Source organism: Gracilinanus agilis, chromosome 4 (assembly GCF_016433145.1).
Source record: "Gracilinanus agilis isolate LMUSP501 chromosome 4, AgileGrace, whole genome shotgun sequence".
Taxonomy (NCBI): domain Eukaryota; kingdom Metazoa; phylum Chordata; class Mammalia; order Didelphimorphia; family Didelphidae; genus Gracilinanus; species Gracilinanus agilis.
The window spans coordinates 34,799,039-34,825,883 of NC_058133.1; the positions used below are offsets into that span (position 1 = coordinate 34,799,039).

Here is a 26,845-nt window from a genome sequence, read left to right on the forward strand (position 1 = left end):
TTCTCCAGCAGATTGCCCACCTTTATTACCTTTGCTCTCTCCTTTGTCTTCAATCTCTCTGTTTCTTCTCACTGCTTCCCTAGCTTCCTACATTCACGGTGAGTTTTCCCCTATTACCAGAAAAACCTCACTTTATCTAGACATCCCCTCTCTGTCCCATACCTCTCTTGCCTTCTTTTGCTATTTACAATGTCTCCATTTCCTTTCAGGTCTCCTTAACTCAGCCTCATCATTCAACCCAAAATTACTCTCTCCCAAGTTACTAGTACTTTCTTAATTGCCAAATCCAGTGGCCTTTTTTCAACCTTCATCCTTGATGTTCCTGCAGCCTATGACACTGTTGATCACAATACTCTCTTCTCTCTAGGTTTTCCTGACACTACTCTCTCCTGGTCCTTCTCCCACTCCTCAGTCTCCTCTGCTAGATCTTCATCCCACAGGGCTCTGTCCTGGGCCCTCCTCTTCTCCCTCTATACTTGGTGATCTAATTAGCTCCTATGGATTCGATTTAATTATCCCCTCTATTGTGAGAATTGAACACCAGTTTGTACCTCTTTTCTTGGCACTAGTAAATTAGGTTTCCATTCATTCCACCCACCCAATTAGATTTAGAACAAAGCCTGAGGCTTATCTATATAAGGAGAACACCAGTCAGAAGCCTCATGGCTCCCTGGCGTCCCACATGAATAGCCTCTGATCCACACTGAGATCAAGTCTGTCCAACCAAGGAGACACAGAAAAAGTGATATCAAGGGGTTATAAGTGATGGATTGGGAAGTCTGGGGGGTCTTTTACCTAGGAAGCAGTGCACTCTCTCCTAGCGAAGCAGCAAGAGTGAACAGGGACACATGGTGAACAGCGAGCTCAAGTTAGCTAGGCTACTGGCCGTGTGATTATGTGCCTCTTCTTTCTCCAACATGCTTTTCACTATTTAATGCATAACTATAATTAATTTCTAGAGAATTTTCACTGTAACACTATGGCTGATGGATCTTAAATCTACTTAGCTAGTCCTAAACTTCTCTGCTCACCTCCAGTCTCATGTCTCCAACCCACTATTGGAAATCTCTAACTGGATATTTCATAGACATCTTACCTAAAACAGAATTCATTCTTTTCTTGCCAAATTCTGCCCTCTTTCTAACTTCTTTGTCACTGCTGAGGGCACCACCATCAACCCAGGTGTAAGCTCAGGACCTAGATATCATCCTCCATCCACCCTTCCCTCTCCATCACCTCCCCTATCCAATCATTTGCCAAGACCTGTCATATCTACCTTCACAGCACTCACCCTGCCTGGTGCAGGCCCTCACCACCTCACACCTGGACCACTGCACTAGTTGCTGGTGGGTCCACCTGCCTCAATTTCCCTATTCCCTTTCCCTATTCCAGACCATTCTCCACTCAGCTGTCAGTGATCTTCCTACAGGGTAGATCTGTGTCATTCTACCCCCTATACTCAAATTCCTGAGGCTCCCTCTAACTTCCAGAACAAATACAAAATCCTCTTTTTGGTGTTCAGAGGCTTTCATAACTTCACATACACCTTTCCAATCTTCTTACACCTTATACCGGGGGTCGGCAACGTATGGCTCTTTCTGCAGGAGCCATAAAGTCAACCGCGGCATAGTAACTAACAGTTTACGCATGACATCATGTGTCAACGTGATACATCACGTGATCCTTTCGGTACCGCGACTATCTTCTAAGATAGAAGACTCCCTCATTGATATTGCCGCGTGAGACGAATCGGCTTGGTGGTGTGCTGTGTGTTCCTCCTTCTGCCCTCCTTTGACTCTTTCCACACCTGTTACTGACATCTTGGGGTTCTGTATAGTGATTGATCACTTTTGTCTACATTCTCTACCCCTCTGCCTCTGATTTACATGGCTTTATCTCAGTGCATTCATGGGGTCTGCACTCCCTATTTGTGGGATTGTTATTGTTTTTAACTTTTCTGCCTGCTCTTAAAGGGGAACTATAGTCAGATTACATCTTTACATATGCTTCATTAGTGAGAAGCATTTCTCCCCAGGAGTTGTTTCATTTGATACAGAATGATTGAGTAGGCAGCACTGATAAACACCTGTACCAGGAAATGTGTGTGATGTGTCCTGGCCAGTTTTCTATGAAAAGGTGCCCTCCTCCCCCACTACTTACTAATGCCTGCACACAAGTCATGTTATTTTCTGTAATTTCCTGATCTCCTACTTAATTTATGTGGCCAAATTGCTTAACCAGCAGGCCGTCAGCTTTTTCTTCTCCTGTTGCCCGACTTGAGAGAGGGAGAGGAAAAAGTATTCTTCCCTGAATTTTTCTCTATTTCAGCAATTTTCTTAGTGTAGAGGAGTTTTACATGTATGTGTGCAGTTATATCAGTACTATTGTGCCCCATTAAGTCTTATTTTTTGATTAATAATCAAAATAATCTTGATTAATAATCAGCAAAACCATGCAGCACCAGAAGTCACATTAATGTATTTTATTTAGCATTGGTTAGCACATAATAAAGTTATTAAAAATAGTTCAGAGACTTATTGTACTTTAAAGTGTTGTTCTTACATAAAATGCACACATTTACATGTATTCAGTGTTAAATATATTGTACGGCTCTCATGAAATTACATTTTAAAAAATGTGTCGTTTATGGCTCTCACAGCCAAAAAGGTTGCAGACCCCTGCTCTAAAGAGAATGGGCAGGACACTGGGCAGGATCCTAAGGTCATCCTATAAGTCTCCATGGCCCATGGCATACAGAAATGTCTCCTTTCTACATACCTTCCATCCCCCCAGACCAAGGATGAGGAAAACCAAACCAGTCCAAGCCTCCTTCCAGGTTGGACTAAAGGGGTAGGCAAGAATATTGTGGTGGGCAGAAAAGAGTAGTTTTTAGAGTCAGAGGAACCCCCAACACTTTACAAATGTATAACCATAAGCAAAGTCTTGCCCTCTATGAGACTCAGTTTCCTCATCTATAAAATTAGTAAAAAGAACTGGAAGTCCAGAGCTCCAGAGATCTTGAAGCCTGGAGAAAAGGTCCTGGATCTGACACCTCCTAAAGCCCTGCTGGGTTCAAATCCTGATTGGGTGATTTTTTTAGCAGGTTCACCTCTCTGAGCCAGCTTCCTTCTCACTCAAACAAAAGAGATGGAGCAGCTGGCCTCCAAGGTCCCTTCCAGCTCTCCAGTTCTCACCCTAATGAGGACTTGTCCTTGTACAGTAAGGGCTGGAGGGTTTGCCCAGTCCACCACTGTAGCAATCCAGGTATACATTAATCTTGATATTATTTTAAGAGTGCTCAAAAAATGACTCTTGTATTACTTACGATTGATTTCTGTAACCTTGAGTTGAATTAAACCTCAACCTTGCCAAATTCCTAGCCCTTCCCTAAGGCTACACTCTGGAAGACTGGTCAGTTATCTCAGTCTCCTTGCCTTACCTTCAACAATTAGTCAGCATTTGTATCAAGACCTTAGGCCTCATGGATTCCTCATCTAGATGTTTGCTCTACCTGTTATTTCAAGTTCCAACAGTTTGTATCTCCTGATGATTACATATGTATCAGACCACTTGGCTCTCCTCTTCCCCCCATATACGGTTGTAACCCCAATAAAAGTAGCTATATGACTGTTGAGAAAGAAGCTCTTGACCATCAGAGCTCTGAACCATCCAAGCTCTCGACCACCAGAGCTTACTCGCTGTCTGTCTACCTTATCCCAAAACTTTCTATGTCTGTGTGTCTTTATTCTCGCCTTATGTTCTCTTTCCATTAGTTTTTAACCTGCTACCCATTTTCACTCAGTCCTTGGTTCCCCCTTCTGAGTGCCCAAACCCACTAGGAATCTTCATGGAGCTGCTGGACGGCTTCAACCACCACTCTGGCAGGGGGGGCCTACAGGAATATTACCTCCATTTTAAGTGAGTCCTTGAGTATGTTAGTAATTTAGTAAAGGTCCTCAGGCCTACACATCTGATACTGCCTCACCTTCCCTGCTGTGGGACACAAACAGGGCTTTCTCAGGACTTGGGGACATGATCGGAACTAGGAACCAGAGAAAGTCACCACAGATTGAATAGAATTCATCCTCAAGAGAGAGCGTAGGAAGGAAGGCATCGACTTCCTCATCTGATGTCTCCTCAGGAAGGCAAGACTCTGAAATATCACTTGTGAAATAAACTGTGAAATCAGCCTATTAATTAACCAAACAAGAGATAGAGACAAGCACAATAGATACCACAGATCATTTCAATTACAAAAAAATGGAAAAGCTTTTGCATGAATAAAACTAATGCAATCTGGATAAGAAGGGAAGTGGTCAACTAAGGAAGAAATCCTCTATCAGATATCTCCAATAGGTGTTTGATATCCAAGATAAACAGATAAGTGGTCAAAGGAAAGGAACAAACTACTGTCAAAAGAATTACCAACCAATACCAACCATACCAAGATTACTCCAAATCACCAAAACAACCCTAAGAGGCAAAACTAGCAAAGATGATAAGAGATAAGAGAAAGTTGACTCTGGAGGAATTGTGGAAAAAGGGGTCTACTGATAAGCTGCTGGTGGAGCAGTAAACCAGCCCATCTATTCTGGAAAGCAATTGGGGGTAACAGGATGGCGCCCAGATGGTATTCTAGCAGAGAGAAGAACTCAGCTCCTCCAATACACTTCCTCCACAAAGATCTGGAAAGGTCTGAGTAGGAAATTAAAGAAAGCAAAAAATCAATGTGAGTCATTTTTCCAGCCTAGCTTGGCTTTGAGAGACAGATCAAGAAGTCTATAGGCACTAGGGACAAAGTCTAACTGTGCACAAGCTGTAAGGATCGTTTCAGTTCTCAGGGGCTAAAGAGAGGACAGGGCCATGCATCAAGGCATCATGAGACAACAGCCCCATGCTGGAGAATGAACACCTTGTGCAGGGTGTGGGCCCTGGTACCAATAGTAGCTCCGTGATTCCCTCCACAGTTCCAGTCACAAATCCAGAGCAGATAGAAGAGGGGGTCAGTGCCCCAGGTCATCATTTTAGAGCAAGGAGCGGCAGTGAGCCCCACGCCCAAGTTTAGTGGGATGGCTCAGACCTCAGGAGCAGGCTGGCCCCAGTCTGAAGCCTGTGGTGAAATAACCATGGCAGGAATCCCAAACCAAAAGGAAGCATATAGCTCTGCCTCTAATCCAGAAAAACTTCTCAGCTGGTTAATAGTGACTGGGTCCTGTAGTATCTTATTGGAACTTCCACCCAGGGAAAGCCCATTGCCCTGTTGCTCTGACCAAGAGGGCAGGGATCACACCATCCTGAGAGTAATGAAACCTTGCCAGCCCTTTACCTGGGTGGTGTCTGTGATCCTGGAAGAACACAACATTTAGTACCCCAGTAAAGCAACAGAAGGACCCAAGAGGATAAAAGCTCAGCCTAGAAATTCTGCACAGACACACGCAGAGCCCAGTCCTAAAATAAGTCAATGCTAATTATGTTAAAATAATGTTAACAATAACGGACTTTTATACTAGCAGCAATGCAAGGATCCAGAGCAAGGCTGAGGGACTTATAAGAAAGAAAACTAGCCACATTCAGAGGAAGAACTGTGGGAGGAGAAACACAGAAGAAAAACAACTGCTCGAACACATGGGCTGATGGGGATATTATTAGGGATGGAGACACTAAACGATGACTCTAGTCCAACTATCAATAATATGGAATTAGGTCTTAATCAATGATACATGTGAAACCCAGTGGAATTGTGCGTTGGCTAAGGGGGGGTGGAGGGATTGGGGGAGAGGGAAAGAACATGAAATATGTAACTAGGAGAAAATATTCAAAATAAAAAATAATTAAAAAATAAAATGTTAACATAAATAATAATTGCTACCATTTGTATAGTTTTAGAGTTTAAAAGCACTTTACAAAATATGATCTCATTTTATCCTCACAGCAACCCTCAGAGGTAAAGGTTCCTTTTATTATCTCCATTTTATGGATGAGGAAACTGAGGCAAAGGTTAACTGATTTATCCAGGGTTGCACAGCTAGTAAATATCTGAGACTGAATTTGAACGGAGGTCTTTTTGACTCCAGGTTTAGCATTTTATTCTCAGAATCATAAAGACCAAAGTAAAGAAGGAAGCTACAAGAATGAACAAACAGTAAGAAAAAGAATCTCACTATAATAAATAACTAGTATGGTGACAGGGGATGCTCAAGAGACAAAGTCAGAAACAGAGAATGAGTCCTAAGTATCTACAGGCAAAGCCTCATAGAAAAACACGGCTTGGGCACAAGTTCAACTAGGATTCCTAGATGACATGAAGTGACTTGTGTTTTTTTTTAGAATTAAAAAAAAAGTTTTAAAACCAAATGAAAGCACTAGAGAAAAAAAATGAGGAAAGAAATAAAAGCTATAGAAGAATAATTTGGAAAGAGGATTCAGTTTGGCAAAAAAGATACAAAATTTTACTTGAGAAAAAAATTCATCAAAAATATAAATAGATGAAAAAGAAGCTAATGACTATAAGACGACAAGAAATGTTCGAAGTCAAAAGACTGGGGTAGGGGGAATCAAAGAAAGGTATGAGGATTACATGTATCATCTCCCTATATAAGATACTAAACAAAATTAAAAATTTCATTTCGAATACAGTGAGATGATACACGTAATCTCTCAAGAACTCTATCATCTGCAGAGAGAAATGAGCAGAACCAAGCTTCTTTATTCTCTTTGTCCATGTTGAGTTAATCAACTAAAAACTTAAAAACACCCCTACTTAACACTAAGTAAGGGAGTTCACAGTCACTTACTTGGAGAGCTCCACCTCTTTAACTCAGTCAGAAACTTGTGAATACTTTGATAAGAGTGTATACCTTCAGAGGAGGAGAGGTGTGAATCCCATAGACCAGGGGTCCGCAAAGTATGGCTCTTGAGCAATATCTGCCCAATCCGGGCAGAGCCCCAGGATGTGCCCCAGGGGGCCCTTCAGCCCCCGCCCCATATTCCATCCTCCTCCTTCAGCAGGTATTTATGGCTCTCATGGCCAAAAAGGTTGCAAACTGTTGCCATAGACACTGCCCCCTGGGCAGTGCTAGACAATTTGGAAACTGTGATTGGCACCTGTGAAAAGGGCTAAGGGACAAGAAGTCACCATAAAAGCAAGCCCTGAACTCTCTCAGAGCAGATTGTCTTTTAGAAGATAATCTGAAGAGATTGTCTTCTGAAGATAGTCTTCTGACTGGGGAGAGTCTTCGAGGGAGATTCCCTGGAGAGACTACAGCTTGGATCATGGGCTTGGAGTTTGGCTTCTACTTGGACTCTGACTCTTAGACTACTTCGTAGGGTGAGTGAAAGGCTGACCCCTTTCCTAGTTTCCCAAGAGGCTAGCTTCCATCTTGGAGGAGGCCAAGTGGTTACTCACCACCAGGCTTCCTGATTGAGAGCTAATTAATCTCTGCCTGGATTAAGCAGACCCTGAGCAAAACATTCAGGTTGACAGGACAGATAATCTCTCTAACCCCATCACATTTCTCTTCTTTATTGTTTCTTCTCTATTTGTATATATTTGTAAATAAATTTCTTACTCAAAATATAATAAATACTGGCAACCACATAATTTCATATAATCATTGTCCAACATTAATTTTAACCTTTACACTACTAGTAGCAATGCAATGGCCCAGGACAATCCTGAAGGTCTTATGAGAAAGAACACTCTCCACATCCAGAGAAAGAACTGTGGGAGCAGAAACGTAGAAGAAAAAAATATGGTCAATCACATGGTTCAATGGGGATATGGTTGGAGTTTTGGCTTAAAAGATCACTCTATTGCAAATATGAATAATATGGAAATAGATTTTGAACAATGATACATGTGCTCTGGGAGGAAAAAAACATAAATCATGTAACCATGGGAAAATATCCTTAATTAATTATTTATTAAAAAAGAAGAAGAAGAAGAAGAAGAAGAAGAAGAAGAGGAGGAGGAGGAGGAAGGAGGAGGAGGAGGAGAAGAAGAACTCTATTATTATTAGGAGTCATAGAGAGAATCTAATAAGACAGGCTCTTAGAGTGATTCTGTTATGTTTTAATGATCTTAAAAGAAGAATGGAAAAGTGAAAACTATGGGGTAGAGGAACACACTAGAGAGGGGAAGGGATTAGGAGAATGAGGAAAATTATCTAATATACTAAGGATAAATAACTAGCAGTCTATATAAAAAAGGAAGAAAGAGCGGGGGAGAGAGAGCAACATTTGAACCTCATTCTCATCTGAACTGGTCAAAGGAAGGAAGAATATACACATACATACATATACACTCATTCAGATGGATACAGAAATGTATTTCACTCAACAAAGAAACAGGAAGGAAAGGAGAAAAAAAAAGAAAAGGTATAAGAAGGAAGGTAGATTAAAGGCAAACTATAAGATGAAAACTATAAGGATGAAGGAAAATATACAATTAACAATCATAGTTGTGAAAGTGAATGAACTTATCCATAAAATGTAAGAGGATAACAAGATAGACTGAAAAGCAGAATCCAGCAATATATTATTTATAAGAAACACACTTGAAACAGAAAAGTGAATACAGAGTTAAAATATGAGGCTGAAGGAGAATCTACCATTTCAACTTAAGTAAAAAAGGCAGTAAGAGTAGCAATCATGATCTCAAACAAAATAAGTTAAAATACTTTTATTCATTTTATTTATTTTTAAAAATAAAAGAGAGAAATAGAGAAGCTACATTTTACAGAAAGGCACAAGAGACAATAAATTAACATCAGTACTAAACAAATAGGCAGTAAATGGAAGAGCATTTAAATTATTTAAAGGAAAAGTTAAATTACTTATGAGAGAAATAGACTATAAAAGTATAATAATGGAGAGCTTCAATTTTTCCATTGAGACACAGATAAATATAACAACAACAACCAAATAAATGAAATGAAACACCTCAAAAGAATTTTTAAAAAGTTATATATGATCCAACAATTCTGGATGGCAATTTGGAACTATGCCCAAAGATCACTAAAAGATTGCCTGCCCTTTGATCCAGTCATACCATTGCTGGGTTTGTAGTCCAGAGAGATCATAGGGAAAAAGACATGTACAAAAATATTTATAGCTACACTTTTTGTGGTGGCAAAAACTGGAAAACAAGGGTATGCCCATCAATTAGGGAAAAAACAAATTGTGGTATCTATTAGGGATGAAATACTATTGTGCTCAAAGGAACTGGAATGACCTCCAAGAATTGATGCAGAGTGAAAGGTAACCAGAGGAACATTGTACACAGAGACTGATACACTGTGGTGAAACAGAATGTAATGGACTTCTGTACTAGCAGCAATGCAATGACACAAGACAGCTCTGAGGGATTTATGGTAAAGAACGCTACCCACATTCAGAGAAGAACTGCAGGAGTAGAAACACAGAAGAAAAACAACTGCTTGAACACATGGGTTGAGGCGGACATGATTTCAGAAGTAAACTCTAAACAACCACCCTAGTTCCACTATCAATATATGGAAATAGGTCTTGTTTGATGACACATGAAGAAACCAGTGGAAATGCATGTCGGCTACAGGCTCGGGGCGGGGGGCAGTAAGAACATGAATCATGTAACCATGGAAAAATTTTCTTTCTAAAAAATAAATTTTTTTTTAAAGTTATATATAATAGACCTCTAGAGATTAGTGAATGGGAGTAGAATGGAACATACATATACTTAGCTGGGCACTGAACTTTCACAAAGATTGGTCATGTATTCAGAAATAAAAATCTTACAAATAAATGCAGAAAAGCAGAAATAATAAATGCAACTTTTACCTACCATAATGCAATAAAATTATATTCAATAAATGGCTTTTAAAGCAAAGATTAAAAATTAATTTGAAACTAAATATTGTAATTAACAAAATTAATTGAAAACTAAATAACAATCTCAAAGAATAAGTGGGTCAATGAACAAATCATAAAAACAAAAATAAATTCATTAAAGATAATGACAATGTGACAGTATAGGAAAAACTTGGGGATGCAGCCAAAACAGCACCATGGGGAAAATTTATATGAAAATGTATATGTCTAAACATTTTTGTTAATAAAAGAGAGAAGAAATAAATCAGTAAGTTGAGTATGAAAATTTAAAAATTCTTTAAAAAAATCAATACATTAAAAATCCTCAATTAAGAATAAAAATAGAAACCTTGAAAAAAAACAAAAAATGAATGAAATTGAAAGTAAAAGAGCCAATGAATTAAAAAGTAAAAATAGCTGTTTTAAAAAATAAATTAAGCAAATTATTAAACAACTTGATTAAAATATAGAAAGAAGAAAACAAAATTATCAGTATCTAAAATGAAAGAGGTGAATCCACAACCAATAAAGTTAAAATAAAAGAAATTATTAGGAATTATTTTGCTCAATTATATATCAACAAAAACTAATAATCTAAATGAAATAGACTGATATTTACAAAAATAAGAAATGCCTAGACTGACAGAACAGAAAGCAGAAGACTTAGATAACTGAATCTTAGAAATTAAACTTGACATAAATGAATTCCCAAAGAAAAAAACTCTTGGACCAAACAGATTTATACATGAATTCTATCAAATGTTTAAAGAACAGCTAATTTCAGTACTATATAAACTGTTTTAAAAATAGGAAAAGGAGGGGGCAGCTAGGTGGCTTGGTGGATGGAGAGCCAGGCCCAAAGACAGGAGGTCCTGGGTTCAAATATGGCCTCAGACACTTCCTAGCTGTGTGACCCTGGGTAAGTCACTTAACCCCCATTGCCCAGCCCTTACCACTCAGAAGGCAAAAACCTTAGAACCAATACACAGTATTGATTCTAAGATGAAAGATAAGGGTATTTAAAACAAAAAATGGGAAAAGGAGTTGTACCAAATTCTTATATGATATAAATATGATCTTGATATGTAAACCAGAGAAAGTCAAAACAAAAAAAGAAAAATATAGACCTAATGAATACCAATACAAAAAATTTTAATAAATGTTAGGGTGGAGATGACAGTCACATATCACAAAGATTCTACACTATGACCAAGCTGGATTTATGCTAAGAATGAAGAGCTGCTTCAAAATTAGGAAACCTATAAACATACTGACAATATTAATATCAAGTACAATAATCATATAATTATATTAATATATGCAGTCAAGATACTACTTCCATTCCTACTAAAAAACAAAGGAATAAATGGGTCTTTCCTTAATATAAGGAGTATTTATCTAAGACAAAGAGTCATTGTCTGTAATGATAAACTAACTAGAAGCCTTTCCAATAAGATTAGGGTAAAATGAGTTTATCCTTTATCATAATACTATCCAATATAGTCCTAGAACTGCCAGCTACAACAGTCAGCCAAGAAAACAAAACTGAGGAAATAAGCACAGGCAAGGAGAAAGCCAAATTAATCACCTTTTGCAGATGATATGATGGTTTACTTAGAGAGCCATAAAGTGTCAACTAAAAAACTTATCACGACAATTAACAGCTTTGGAAAAGTTGCATAATATAAAATAAACCCACACAAATTACCAACAAAATCCAACAGAAAGAGGCAGAAAGAGAAATTCTATTTGAAATAGCTACAAACACAGAATAAAAACATATGATTGATCACATGGTTTGATGGGTATATGATTGTGGATTTTGACTTAAATGATCACTCAATTGCAAATATTAATAATATGGAAATAGGTTTTGAACAATGATACATGGAATTGCTTATCAGCTCTGGGAGGGGGGAGAGAAGGGAGGGAAAGAACATGAATCATGTAACCATGGAAAAATATTCTTAATTAATTACTTCTTAGAAATAAATAAAATAAAATAGCCACAGACAATACAGAATGTTTGAGAGATTACCTGCCAAAGATATACACAGATACTATAATATGAACTCGACTGAAAAACACTTTACCCAAATATAGATCTAAATAATTGGAGAATCATTATTGCCCGTGGCTAGGCCACATCGATATAAAAACGACTATACTACTTCAAAAAGACTAAAAAAAAAACAAACAAGGGAATTTATGAAAAAAAAGGGAAGAAAAATAGCTTAGTTATTAATAGCATTGTTATTCAGTCATGTCCAGTTCTTCAAGATCCCATTTTGGTTTTCTTGGCAAAGAGTGGTTTGCTATTTCCTTCTCTAGTGGATTAAGGCAAACACAGGTTAAGTGACTTGCCCAGAGTCATATAGCTATATTATTAATTTATATTAAGTATTTGAGGCCAGATTATGAGCTCAGGTCTTCCTCACTCCAGGCCCAACGTTCTATCCACTGAGTCACCTAGCTCCTCTTAGAAGTACCATAAAGCAGTAATCAGAGAAACAATTTGTCACTGGGTTAAAAAAAGAGTAGTTGATGAGTGGAAGAGATTAATTTCCACAATATGGAGAAAGGAAATGAACACAGTAACCAGCTATGGGTGCAAGAATGAACACTTAGACAACAACTGTTGGGAAAATTGGAAAGCAGTGGGGAAGAAATTAGGCATAGACCAACATCTCACACCATTTACTAAGATAAGCACCAAGGATATAAGATAGACATAAAGGGTGACATTATAAAAATATATATATAAAGGAGCAACAAAGAAATTAATTACCTTTCAGATTGATAGATAGGAGTTCATGACCAAACAAGAGATAAAGAAAAGTACTGAAAGTAAAATGACTAATTTTAATTATAAAAAATTTTTAAAGTTTTTGCAGAAACAAAATCAATGTAGCTGAAACTAAAGCAAAAGGGAAAGAATCTTTGAAGCAAGTTTATTTGACAAAGATCTCATTTCTAATATATATATATAGAGGGAACAGATTCAAATTTGTAAGACTAAGAGCCATTCCCCAATTAATAAATGGTCAAAAGATGTGAATAAGTAGCTTTTAGAGGAAATTCAAGCTATCAATAGCCATGTGAAAAAATAACCTAAATCACTAATTATTAGAGATATACAAATTAAAACAATTCTGTTTCCCTCCATAAACAGTAAATGACAGAGGGATGGTTGGAAAATGAGTATATTAATAATAATAACATGTGCTTTAATGCAATATCTGTGAAAGCTTGGCTACTCTCAGCAATGCAATGATCTGGGACAATTCTGAAAGACCTATGACAGGGAATGCTCTCCACCTCCAGAGAAAGAACTGCTGGCGTTGTCTTTCACATCGGTGTATTTATGGTTTTATTTTGGGACTTTGGTTATGTATAACTTTGCTCTTACAACAATGACCAATATGGAAGCATATTTTGTATGATAATTTAAAAATGGGAAAAAATAAAAAAATTTTTAAAAAGAAATGATGAAGGGAATGGTTTCAAAGAAACCTAGGAAGACTTGTCTGAACTGAGGCAAAATGAAGTGAATAGAATTAAGATAACAATGTATATAATGACAATAGTATATAATTGCCAAAGATAAGCAACTTAAGAACAGTAATGAACACAATTTGTTGTTCAGTTGTTCAGAGATGTCTGACTCTTCAAGACCCCATTTGAGGTTTCCTTGGCAAAAGTTTGTCATTTCTTTCTCCAGCTCATTTTCCAGATGAGGAAACTGAGGCAAATAGGATTGAGTAATTTACCCAGTCACACAGCTAGTAAGTGTCTGAGGCTGGACTTGAACTTGGGTCTTCCTTTCTCCAGGTCTGATCCTCTATCCACTGCACTACCTAGCTGCCCTAATGGACAGAATGACCAAACACAATTCCAGAAGACTCAAGATGAAACATGATACCCACCTATTAACAGTCAAACATTAAACACTGATTAAGCTCCTACTATGTACCAGGCTCATGAAGCCCTGGGACACAAAGGCAGTCCCTGCTCTCAAGGAACTCAGTTTAATGGTGGAAACAATATGCAAGTAACTGCACAAACAAGAGGATAAAGCAGAGGTAACCCACCGAGGGAATGCAGCAGAAGCAAGAGGCAAGAGAAGCTTCCTGGAGAAGGCAGGATTGTAGCCTAGCCATGAAGGAAGCCAGGAAAGCCAAGAGGAAAAGAGGAGAAAAAAGAACATTCCAGGCAAGGGCCGAGCCCAGAGAAGGCCAGGGTCACTAGATCCAGGAATAAGTGGGGAGGGAGCCTTCCAGGGAGGGGGCAGGTTACGGCCGGCTTTGAGGACCCACAGACTTGGTCCTGCCGCTGCTAGAGAGCCACTAGAATTTACTGGGGCTGGGGGGTAACACAGTCAAATTTGCCCTTTAGGAATATGGCTCTGTCAGTCAAGTAGAGGCAGGACTAGAGTGAGAGGCAACTTGTGGCTGTGGGGAAATGAACCAGAAGTCCATTGTAAGAGTCCAAGAATAGGGGGCAGCTGGGTAGCTCAGTGGATTGAGAGCCAGGCCTAGAGACAGGAGGTCCTGGGTTCAGATCCAGCCTCAGACACTTCCCAGCTGTGTGACCTTGGGCAAGTCACTTGACCCCATTGCCCACCCTTACCACTCTTCCACCTATGAGCCAATACACAGAAGTTAAGGGTTAAAAAATAAAATAAAATAAAATAAAATAAAATAAAAGTAAGAGTCCAAGAATGAAGTAAAGAGTACCTCCACCAGGGCAGCAGTAATGTTGGGAGAGAGAACAGGGCACACAGGAGGGCATCACAAAGGTAAAAACCATCAGACCAGGTAACAGATTGGAGAGAAGGGGAGGATAATACCTAAGATTTGATTCTGGGTGAGAGAAAGAGAGGTAAGAAAAAGGGAGAGTCTGGGAGGAAAAATCACAAGTTTGGTTCTGGATATGTCAAAATTGAGATATCTCCGAGGCATCCAGTAAAGGCATCCAGTTGGTAGTCAGACATGTGAGCCTGGAATCAGAGAGATTAGGGCTCAATAAGTAGATGTAAGAATCATCAGTCTTTAATTGGATTGAATGGAAGGAAGTTAATGAGATCTTCAAGTGATATAGTCTAGAGCTGTGTTGGCAAAGGCCTGGCACACACTGCCTGGAGGCACCAAGGGGGCTGCTCCCCTCCCCCTCTCCACCACACCTGGGGACAACATTCACATGCCCCACTCCTCTGCCCAGCAGTTCAGTGCTAGCACTTCCTCCCTCAGGGCTCTCTGCAGTAATGGGGGGCTCACAGGTGGCTTGAAGGTGCAGCTTGGGCAATCTCTAGAGCAGTGTAGAGGGAGAAGAGAAGAGGGCCCAGGAGTGAACATTGAGGGGCACCTTCAGGGAGTGGGCATGACCCGGACAAAGAGCCACCAAAGGAGGCTGGGAGGAAGCCTGACTACCCCTCAGAGAGGCAGGAAGATAACCTGGACAGAGGAGTGTCCTGAAAACCTAGAAAAGGGAGTGTGAAGGAGGAGAGCTCAGCAGTGCCAAATGCTGCAGAAAGGGCGAGGAGGTTTGAGAAAAGGTCACTCACTGGCTTTGGCCACTGAGATCATCAAGTAACTTTGGAGAGAGGTGAGGGAAGATGTGGCTCAGAGTAAAGACTGAGGCATATTTTTGCACATGACCAATGCAGAAATTTATTTTTCTTGACTATCCATGTTTGTAATAGGGGATTTTGATTTTCTTTTTTCTCTACTGGAGGAGGTCCAAGAGAGAAAATGCAATCTGAAAATAAGTAAGATTGAATATTTAAAAAATTTTAAGAAAGCAACTTGAACTTTTGCAAAGAATATGATGAAAACTTCCAACTCTGTGATTTCACTGCTAGGCATATACCCCAAGGAGGTACTTTTTGTGATAGCAAAAAACTGTGAACAAAGCAGAAGACCAAGAGCTGGAGAAGAGCTGTTGCACATGGAATCTACCGTGCTATAAAGAACAGTGGAAAATTCAGAAAAGCTTCAGAATATTTCCACAAACTGATGCCTGCTCTCATTGGCAGAAACTAGGAAAACAATCTACAGAACGACTGTAACATCATCAAGGGAAGGAACAGAACAGAACAATTAGAATCGAATGTTGTGAGATTGTGATAGCCAAGTTGGGCTCCAAATAGGAGCTCAGAGAAGGCCCCTTTCCCTCTCTCTTTTCAGGATGTGGAACTCTGCAGGGAGCATTCAGCTGTGGTGACTGATATCTTGGTCAGTTGTGCTGAAGTGCGTTTTAAGTCTTGGATATAAGTGATGCCCTCAGGGAGGGAAAGAGAGGAATGATACTTGGAGGGTTATACAGGAGATAAAGACAGAAAATAGCAGTAAAAATTTATTTTTAAAAAGTGATGGGGGGGGGGGGGCAGCTGGGTAGCTCAGTGGAGTGAGAGTCAGGCCTAGAGACGGGAGGTCCTAGGTTCAAACCCGGCCTCAGACACTTCCCAGCTGTGTGACCCTAGGCAAGTCACTTGACCCCCATTGCCCACCCTTACCACTCTTCCACCTATGAGACAATACACAGAAGTTAAGGGTTTAAAAAGAAAAAAAAAAAGTCATGGGGGCAGCTGGGTAGCTCAGTGGATTGAGAGCCAGGCCTAGAGACAGGAGGTTCTAGGTTCATATCTGGCCTCAGACACTTCCTAGTTGTGTGACCCTGGGCAAGTCACTTGACCCCCATTGCCGACCCTTACCACTCTTCCACCAAGGAGCCAATACATAGTATTGACTCCAAGACAGAAGATAAGGGTTTAAAAAAAAAAAGTCATCAAGCATCAGTCGTGAGGTTACTCAGCAATAACAGAAGCTCTGTGGGAAAGCAGGTTTTTAGAGAGTTGGAAATCAAATGCCTGTCAGTGAGTCTCTTTGCCCCCTGAGGAAGAGGGATGGGGACACTGGAGGGGTAGTAGTACCACCAGAGTCCTGCCTCTACCCAACTAACAATTCTCTCTCAAACTCCTGGGCAAGAACACCATACCCATCTCTGCTCACAGACTCCTAGTGCCTGGAAGCCTACTATCTCCTCTTCAGGATGGCTTTCGTAGCAAGGAAACCTGACATCCTGCTAAAATCCACAGAATAGTACCCAAAAGGACAAGAGGATTGGGCCTAGCAGAAAAAGTCTGCAGAGGGCTCCGCCCCATGTCCAATGTTGAAAGATGAAGTCTGGAGACATCTAAGAAAGAAGAGAATAACAAAAGACTCAGGAAGTCTTTGGACATTCATATTATCCCAAAGAGGGAGCCAACAGGATAGCAGTAACAGCCAAGCCTATGCCCACTCTCCTAGTTCCACCAGGGTTCCTGGGGTATTATATGCCTGTGGTCAGAGTGAAGACACTTGGCAGGCCCCCACACAGAACAGATGGGAGCTCCTGGAATCCCACTGGCAGATGCCTTCCACCAGAGAACCCCAGGTACAGAGACCTCTGAATATCAGTATCAGGCTCGGCACAATGCTGGCAGACAGATCCTTCATGAAGACCAGAGAATCCACAGGAACACATGAACAAGAGGCCCCCTGGGTAAGAAGGTGTGGATGAGCCATCATCTGCATCCTCAGAGGGAGCATCCCCATCAATGAGGTTGCAGTCATGAGCATGTCAGCAAATAGTGTGTAGTGCTAGAATCAGGAAGATCTGAATTCATGGCCAGCCTCAAACATTTACTATCTGTGTGACTTTGGGAAATCATTTTTTAAATTTAAATTAAATTTATGTTATTATCCATATTGTTCACTTTTGTGAATAACCTTATAAAATCAAAATCCCAAAACATAAACTCTGGGAATCACTTAACCTCTATGTACCCTCATTTTCCTCATCTGTAAACGGGGATAATGGTAGCACCCTAGTCTCAGAGGTTGTGGTGGAGAGACTTAAAATAAGACAATGATTGGAGACAAGTGGATGGGTAGGGAGAGGCTCAGGAGAGGCTCCAGGCAGGCTGAGTCACCAGAAAGCTATTTCAATAGAATAGATAGTGGTATCTGGACCTGAAGGAAAAGGGGCACATTGGAGAGGTGTGACAAAGGTAAAAAAGACAGGCCTGGGCAACAGCTTAGGCTTGATGGGGCAGGCAGAGTGAGGAATGACCCTGAGGTTCTGAGCCCTGTAGGATATGGGAGAGAGGTTCAAAGGGAAAACCAATAAGCCTCAGTAACAGATTGGACGTGGGGTGGGGGTGAGAGGGAAGGAGGGAGATGTGGAGGAAGACTGCCAGGTTGGGAGCCCAGGAAGGTGGTGGTACCCTCTACAGTCATAGAGAAGTTTGGAGTGGGGAAATGAGTGTACTCTGTTGTAGACAAATGGAGTTGGTGGTACCCATGGGTCATCCAATCAGACATCCAGAGAATTAAACCCCAAAATCCAAATCAAAAACAAAAGGCTGATGCCACCAAGTGACAGAAACAGCACACTCCAGGGCACCAGTAGACCAGGGCCCAGCAAAAGGAGGACCAAGGGGGAAGAGTGGAAGTCACTAAGTGAAGAAGTGAGGCCCCAGACTGGAATCACCAAAGAGAAGGAAACTCATACTGCAGCTACCTGAAGGCAGGAGCAGGGCTTTGTCTGAAGAGGATACAAGCATTCCAAAAGGCCTGCAGGACCAAAGGAGCCAAGGGGAGCCAGCCACTACCTGGAGAGGAGCAGCTTTCAAGCAGCACACAGGAGGGAGGGCAGGGCAAGGACAGAGTGAGCTCCCAGAGGCCCTGGAGGGTCCACCACTGGAATCCTATTTCCTCTGGTTGGGGTAATAATAGCAATTGCAGGAGTGGCAGAAATTGTATTCCCTTCCAGGAAAGCAAGAAACAACATTGCAGAGGGACTGCAGGAGCAAAGACACCCTTAACACCTGCAGCCCAATTAACTCTGAGTGTTCTGATATGGCAAAGAAGTAGGCTCCACCACGTGGATTTGCCCCAAACAGAACTGCACAGATTTAAAGCGAGAGCAGAAGGATCAGCTAAGTGGTTTGATGGATAGAGGGCCAGGCCTGAGATTCACAAAACTGAAAACATAAAGACAATTAAGCTGATATGACAAAGAAAATTGTGTTTAAAAGTTCAAATTGCAAATATTAGTTTGAAAAAGCAAGCCCACATGACCAACATCAGAAGTGAAAAAAGGGAAAACTCCAGCAATAGCAAGAGAAACATTGAGAGTTACTGGTGACACACTTTCTCTCTCTCTCTCTCTCTCTCTCTCTCTCTCTCTCTCACACACACACACACACACACACACACACACACACACACACACACACACACTCTCTCTCTCTCTCTCTCTCTCTCTCTCTCTCTCTCTCTCTCTCTCTTTCAATTCAAGTCACCAGGCTTAAGAATCTTTTGGGTGCCAGGCCCTATGTTGGTCTTGGGAGAGACAAAAACAAGGAGGAAATAATCCCTGCCCTCAAAGAGCTTGCATCCTACTGAGGCAAACAAATAACAGAAAAGTAAATATAAGTTTGATGCAAAGTAAACAAAAAGTAATTTTTTGAAATCACTAACAATTTGGCATCAAGGAAAATCTATTGGGGCAGAGCCAAGATGACAGAGTACAGACAGCATCTCACTGATCTCCTCCAAAATTCCCCTCCAAACAATTTTAAAATAACAGCTCAAATAGAATTCTGGAGTAGAAGAACCAACAAAATGTCAGAGTGAGACATTCTTCCATGCCAAGAAACTTAAGTTGGCAGGAGAGGTCTGTCACACAGGGGTGGCAGTAGGCCTAGAGTGCAGCTCACACAGGAGCAACCCCAGCCATGGAAGAGGCTACAACAGCACCAGTAGGAGCTTTGGGAGACCTTCAGTCCATAGACTTAAAGGGAGTCAGACAACTGTTCAGAAAGAGATAATTTGGGGGAGGGGCAGCTGGATGGCGTAGTGGATTGAGAGCCAGGCCTAGAGATGGGAGGTCCTACGTTCAAATCTGACCTCAGACACTTCCTAGCTGTGTGACCCTGGGCAAGTCACTTAACCCCCATTGCCTAGCCCTATAACAAATAAAAAATTAATATAAGGATATATAAAGATATTAGGGTTTAAAAAATGAATTAAAAAAATCTTTAAAAAAAAAAAAGAGATAATGGGGCCTCTCTGCTGGCATTGAGTGCAAGATCCTATTGCATCCCCTGTACACCGTTCCAGGTCTGGCTGGAACATAATGTGTGTAGAGAGGAATACTGTGTAATCAACCCCAAAAGAAAGGTTGTAGAAAATTGTGAAGGGCTTTAAACACCTAGCAGAAGAGTTTGAATTTTATCTCAGAGGCAACAGGGAGAGACTGAAGCATCTTGAACAGAGTCACATATGGTCAGCACAGAAGAGAAAATCTGAGAATCTAAAAGAAACATGTTGTCTACAAAAAGATAAATCTGGAAAACCCAAAGTGGATGACCCAAACCAAAAAAGCTCAGAAAGAGAAGTCCAGCAGGCCAATGAAATAATGGGAGTCCCATGAGAATTTTCCCAAGTTCAAGAATAAAAAATTATTCCTAATTTCAGGGGAGATAAGGGTGGCTGTCCCAGCCCTACTCTGAGGCCCTCTGCACAAAGGTGAGGCTGAAACAGAAAAGTCTAAACTAGCATCAATTCACAAAACTCAGGTGTCTAAACATTCAGGAGAGCATCCATCCCAACCACACAGGACCACCAGAGGAAAAGAAGGGTCTAAGGTCAAGTAAACGATCTTAGGAGAGTACATCAACAAGAAAAAAAAGAGGAAGATGCCATGATAATGAAGTATTTCCTCCAAAATGCTGCATAAATGTTGGTGAGAAGCAGCGTGGAATTCTCAGAGTCAATTATTATGATGAGAGGCAGGGTGACATGAACAGCAATAATTCATCACAAAGAACAACAAAGAGGGGATCTAAGAGGTGTCACAAGAGAAATGGATGATGTTACAGAGAGGAACAGAAAACCACAGGACAATCTACCGACTAGGCAAAGCCTTTAAGGAAGAATACCAGCAAACTGAGGGAACCATACAAGTCCCACTGGATGAGTAGGCATGGGTGGGTCACTGGGGAGATCATGAATCCACTACAATGCTGGAATTTATTATTCAGGTTAAAAACTCCAAAAAGAGAATGCCTGCCCTTTGATCCAGCCATACCATTGTTGGGTTTGTACCCCAAAGAGATCAGAGATAAACAGACTTGTACGAAAATATTTATAGCTGTGCTTTTTGTGGTGGCAAAAAACTGGAAAATGAGGGTATGCCCTTCAATTGGGAAATGGCTGAACAAATTGTGGTATCTGCTGGTGATGGAATACTATTGTGCTCAAAGGAATAATAAACTGGAGGAAATCCATGTGAACTGGAAAGACCTCCAGGAATTGATGCAGAGCAAAAGGAGCAGAGCCAAAAGAACATTATACTCAGAGACGGATACACTGTGGTGAAACAGAATGTAATGGACTTCTGTACCAGCAGCAATGCAATGACCCAGGACAATTCTGAGGGTTTTATGGAAAAGACGCTATGCACATTCAGAGGAAGAACTACAGGAGTGGAAACAGAAGAAAAACAACCTCTTGAACACATGGGTTGAGACGGACATGATTGGGGATGTAGATTCAAACAACCACACCAATGCAACTATCCACAATTTGGAAATAGGTCCTGATCAATGACACATGTTAAAACCAGTGGAAATGTGTATTGGCCATGGGGGCGGGGGGTGAAGGGAAAAGTAAGAGCATGAATCATGTAACCATGTTAACTTTTCTAAAAAATAAATATTATTAAATGTTTAAAAAAAAAAGCTCCAAAAAGTCAGGAATCAGAAAATGTTTCCTTAATCTGATTTGGAAGAACATATCTATAACGAATGGATCACACACAATTCAACCCAAAAAGGTTATTAAAGGTCTGCTCTGGGCAGAGCGCTGCAACTTCTTCACATGAGAAGCTCTTGCATTAAAAAACAGTTTGACCTCCCATCCCTGTGAATCCCAACTGCATTAAAGCATTCCAGTCCATGAATGGTGCACCATTTACTCCACTACTCCCCTGCTGCTGGCTTTCAGGATGTGTAACACAGCTACAAAAACACTGAACAGGCAGTCTCATTTGGTGTTAAGACTTTCAGGGTGTGAACCCAACTATGGAATTACTGGGGAAAGATGAGTACTTTTGCTACCAGTGCTGTCTTCTCCAAAGAGGTCCACCATCCATGAAGGAAGGAGCCTGCGCCCCCACAATCCTGCCAGCACTAAACTTCATTCCTTTTGATGAGATAGGGGATCAGGGATCGCTTTATATTTCTTTGATTATTGAGGCTGAATATTGTTTCAAATGATTATTAAAAATTTTTTATTCTCTTGAAAAATACACGCTTTTGTTCGTGGAGTTGTGAACTGATTCCAACCATTCTGGAAGGCAATTTGGAACTATGCCCAAAGGGCTATAAAACTGTGTATACCCTTTGATCCGGTAATGCCACTACAGGGTCTGTATCCCAAAGAGATAATGAAAAAAGAGGAAAGGACCTACTTGTACAATATTTATAACAGCTCTTTTTTGTGGTGGCAAAGAAGTAGAAATTATGGAATGTCTATCATTTGGAGAACGGCTGAACCAAATGTGGTACATGTTGGTGGTGGAATACTATTGTGCTATAAGAAATGATAAGCAGGATGATTTCAAAAAAAGCTGGAAAGATCTGCAGGAACTGATGCAGAGCAAAATGAGCAGAACTGGGAGAACATTGTATCCAATAACAACAATACTGAATGATGATTATCTGTGAAAACTTGGCTACTGCAATGATCTGGGGTAATCCTGAAAGACTTATGCAGGGGAATGCTCTCCACCTCCAGAGAAAGAACTGTTGGAGTCATCTTTCACATCAGTGTTTTTATGGCTTTATTTTGGGATTTTGGTTATGTAGGACTTTGCTCTTACAGCAATGACCAATATGGAAGTGTGTTTTGCATCACAATAAAAAGAAAAGAAAAAGAAAAATACATGCCCAAGAAAGGCAGCTGGGTGGCTCAGTGGATTGAGAACCAGGCCTAGAGACAGGAAGTCCTGGGTTCAAATCTGAATTCAGACACTTCCTAGCTGTGTGACCCTAGGAAAGTCACTTAACCCATTGCCTAGCCCTTACCAGTCTTCTGCCTTGGAACTGATATACAATATTAATTCTAAGAAGGAAAGTAAGAGTCTAAAAACAAAAAAGAAGAAGATACATGCTCAAAATCTGAAAAGACTGTTATAATAATGGGGGGAGGCAGAACCAGGAAAAAAAAAAAAGGCACATCCTGACCATGACCACCTGAAGAAGAGGAAATGAGAATAAACAGAAAAAATTCCACAGGGGCTGAGAGGGCTATGGCCCTTCCTGCATTTAAATGAACATTCCCTAAGTCAGTTTAGTTGTCTACACAGATACTCCATGGTGAGTTCTTAACAAAACATTTCTTATAAAGATCTAAAGCAGGCCTGTCCACTTTCCCCAGGCCCATTTGAAATCGGTTAGGAAATGTCAGTAGCACAATATCCAATCCAATTCACTGATAGAAATAGAGAAAAGTGCAAGAGGACCTGATGATCGGGAACCAGAGAACTGAAAGGACCCCAAGGAGAGAAGTTAGGAGATGAGGAAGAAGAGAATGGGCTCTGTTCTGGGGACACCCAGCCTGAGCAGGAGCCTTCAGACAGGAGGAGTCCAAGGCCCTGAATCTGAAGGAGAAGGGGCCTAAGGAGCCATCTCATAGCCAAAGAAGGCTCCTGCCTTCCATTCCCTCCTCTGAAGCCAGGGAAGTGGTAGGCTCTATCACTTCCCCCAGGGTTATCTTTTCAACCCCACAGACAGCTCTCCTTCATTAGAGAGAACCAGGCCCAGAATAGAATCGCCCCCCTGGTTCCTTCACCCTTCTCGGGGCCAAACTGACCCCAAGGCAACTTGTCCCTGTTCAGGTTCCCTTTTTGTCCAACATGCCCACCTATGGAGAATGTCCCGGATCTTGCCTCAGAACTATCTTCTGCTACTTGTCCCTTGCCACACCATCTCCCATTAGGGTGTCAGCTCCTTGAGACCAGGTGCCATGCTTGCACCTGACACACAGTGGTGCCCAATAAACGCAGCATTAAGGGCTGTTCCATGGAGGAGAGGCCAGCCTTGCTCAGCTCAGGCCTCCCACACAGGGCTGACCCAACATGGACCTCCTCATGAGAGGGCTGCAAGGGGGGCCCCTGACAGATCATGGGATCCTGCACAGAGGCCTTCAACCTGCAGAATAAAAGAACCCATTCAGTGATACCAAAGGCATCTGAGCTGCCCCAGCTGCTCACTCATGCCTGGGTTCAGCTGATCTGCTGCTCCTTGGCTCCCTACCGAGGCCATGCAGATGTCTGATGGTGGCTCATCTCTGACTCCTGTGGGCTCTGGCGGGAGGGACACCTGCCCAGAGAAACCAGCAGGCATGGCCAGGTGCGTGGCAAGACCGCCTGCCGTTGGCCCTCATCCAACCCAGGCAGTGGGGGCTGCAATGATTAAGTTCTGGGCTTGGAGTTGGGAAGCCAGTCTCAGATTCTTAGTAGCTTTGTGACCCTGGGTAAATCACTTAGCCTCTGTTTGCCTCCATTTCCTAAACGGTAAAATAGGGAAAATAATTCCTACATGCCAGAGTTGTTGTAAAGAGCAAATGAGATATTTGTAAAAAAGTGCCCAGCACCATGCCAGGCACATATGAATTCTCCTTCTCTGCTGCGCCCCCCCCCCCCAGGCCTCTGGCCAGGGGTTCCCAGGCCCTCAGGGGTTACTTAGTCACCTAAGCCCATCACCCACACAAAAATTTTTCCCAGCTCTAACCATCCATTCCCAGAGCTGCCTCCCAGGGTTCAAGAATGAGAGCACCGAGGAGCAATGAGCGCTCTCAGAGATGAATGCTGCTAGTGCACCAGCACCTTCCAGAAGCCAAGATATAACTTGTGGAAGTCAGGGCTCTCCCAGCTGGCCTCCCTTCTTGCCCCTTCTTCCCGGTGGCTGGCCCCAGGCAGCATGCTGGTGGGCTCGGCTGTCCCTGGGCCCTGGCACTGGACTAGAGTCCCCAACCTCGGATCAAAGTCCTCCTCTTTCCCTCAAAGTGTATTTTGCATTCAAAAGGAAGGGGCGGTTTCCTTCTCTCACAAAGGAAGGAGCCAAGTTCAGCTGCTCCAAGTCGGGCCCCTAGGACAGCTGGCCCAGTCCTCCTGTCAGCCCCCCAGGCCGGAGTTCTTCACAAAGGCTGGCCTCCAGCTGCAGAGCTCCCATACAAAGCCTCCCTGTGCTCCCCTGCCCCCCACCCCCACCCCAATGGGCCTGCGCACAGCCTGGAGCTGGGAGAAAGCCCCACAGACCCCAGCAATCCGAGGTCAGGGGGAACAAAGCTCAGAACAGCCGGGGAAACATCAGAGCCATCCAGACAAGGACAGGAAATCAGGCCCTGCTGCAATGCCAAGAACAGAGACATCTCTGGAAAAGCGTGTGCCAAGATCCCCTGCCCCATCCCAGACTGCCCGGCCCACAGCCCGCTCCCCACCCGGCTCACACAGCCTGCCCAGCCTGCCTCGCCTGCCTGCAAACACGTCCCCACCAGCCCAGGGGGGGCACCACGCATAGGACGCCCCAAAGTGGAAGGGTGGAAGGAGGGCCGGTGTGGAAGACTTGCTGTTGGGGAGGGGGCAGAAAGGGACAAAGAACTGACCCAGAGCGGAGGGAAACCGTTAGCCCCAGCAATCACGGAGCTGGAGCCGCTGATGGGCCAGTGTTCACAGGCTGGGCCCAGGGCAGCAAGCACTTCCCCTCCTCCTCTCCTCCAAGCCCGCAGGCACAATTAAGTAAAAGAAGAACAAAGCCAAGCCTGGAGGCCGCCCCTGCTCCAGCCCCGGCTCCTGCCTCTGGGGAGGGAGGGCCACAAGCTCTACCCCAGGCTTTCCCCAGGGCTCTTGCTCCAAGTAGCTGAGGGGCCTCCTAGGCTGAGGCCCAGCTTGGGAGGAGCTTCTGGGTCCGGAGCCATCAGCAGGCCAGGGATGGGGGGAGGCCAGGTGGTGCATGGAGAGACCTGCCAGCTCTGGAGGCACATTCTGGGCCTTAGCTTCCCACTTTGGCGAGAGCTTGGATCTCACAGCCCCAGGTCTCTTCCAGCTCTAGACTCATCACCTGATGCCCTCAGACAAGGTACTGACTCTCCAGGCCTCAGTTTCCTTCTCTGTAAAATGGGGTGGAGGGCTGGGCTCAGTAGCCTCTGAGGCGGGTCTCCTGCTCTAGAGGAGAGCCTCCATCAGCCCCACTCTGGGCTGGGCTCAGGTTTTAGCTGACAAAGAGCCCACAAGGAGGAGCTGCGAGCCGCTGGCCATCCTGGAGTGGGCAGAGCCTCTGAGCCCGTACTTACTGGGGTCTTCCCAGCGGAGGAGGTGCAGCTTCCAGGCCGCGTAGTACATGAAACCCAGCACCAGGCAGAGGCACAGGGTGAGCAGCAGGTTCCGGACCAGCACCACAAGGCCCATCTTCATTGGCTACATGACCTGCGGGGGAGAGAGCAGAGGACAGGCTCTTAGAAGGCTGGCTCCAGTGCTCACCGGCACCCCAGCTGGGGCCAAGGCACTGGGCAGAAGAGGGCATCTGGATGCCAGGGACCTCTGCGCCACCTGCGACACAGCCCAAGGAAGCTGGCGAACCCTCCTGATGGCAGAAGGGCTTCTGGGAAGCAGTCAGTGCGGACCCCAGGGGGCCAGGGCTGGAGCCTGGGCGTGGGCCAGGGAGACATGACTAGCTGGGGCTGAGAGCGGTAAGAGTGAGGATGGGAAGGCCGTCTATGGGCCTATCTTTCAATGAGATGTTCAGCAGACAGGTGGAGAGGCAAGCCTGGAGGCGGCATCAGAGGCTGGGCTGGAGAAGCCCAGGGGAGGACTAAAGCCCTGGGAGCGGATGAGATCACAGGCAGAACAGGAGAGGGCCCAGGCCAGAGCTGTGGGAAGCCCAAATCAG

At 43.0% G+C, this 26,845-nt stretch overlaps 1 protein-coding gene across 2 annotated transcripts in view; it reads right to left on the reverse strand.

The window, feature by feature from the left end:
- ST3GAL3 (ST3 beta-galactoside alpha-2,3-sialyltransferase 3) overlaps positions 1–26,845 on the reverse strand; it is a 139,408-nt gene that overhangs the window by 102,125 nt on the left and 10,438 nt on the right. For both annotated transcript variants that reach the window (XM_044674205.1, XM_044674204.1), the window contains exon 2: positions 26,250–26,382. In XM_044674205.1, the coding sequence (XP_044530140.1) occupies positions 26,250–26,370 (121 nt within the window). In that variant the 5' untranslated portion in view covers positions 26,371–26,382. The remainder of the gene's footprint in view (positions 1–26,249; positions 26,383–26,845) is intronic.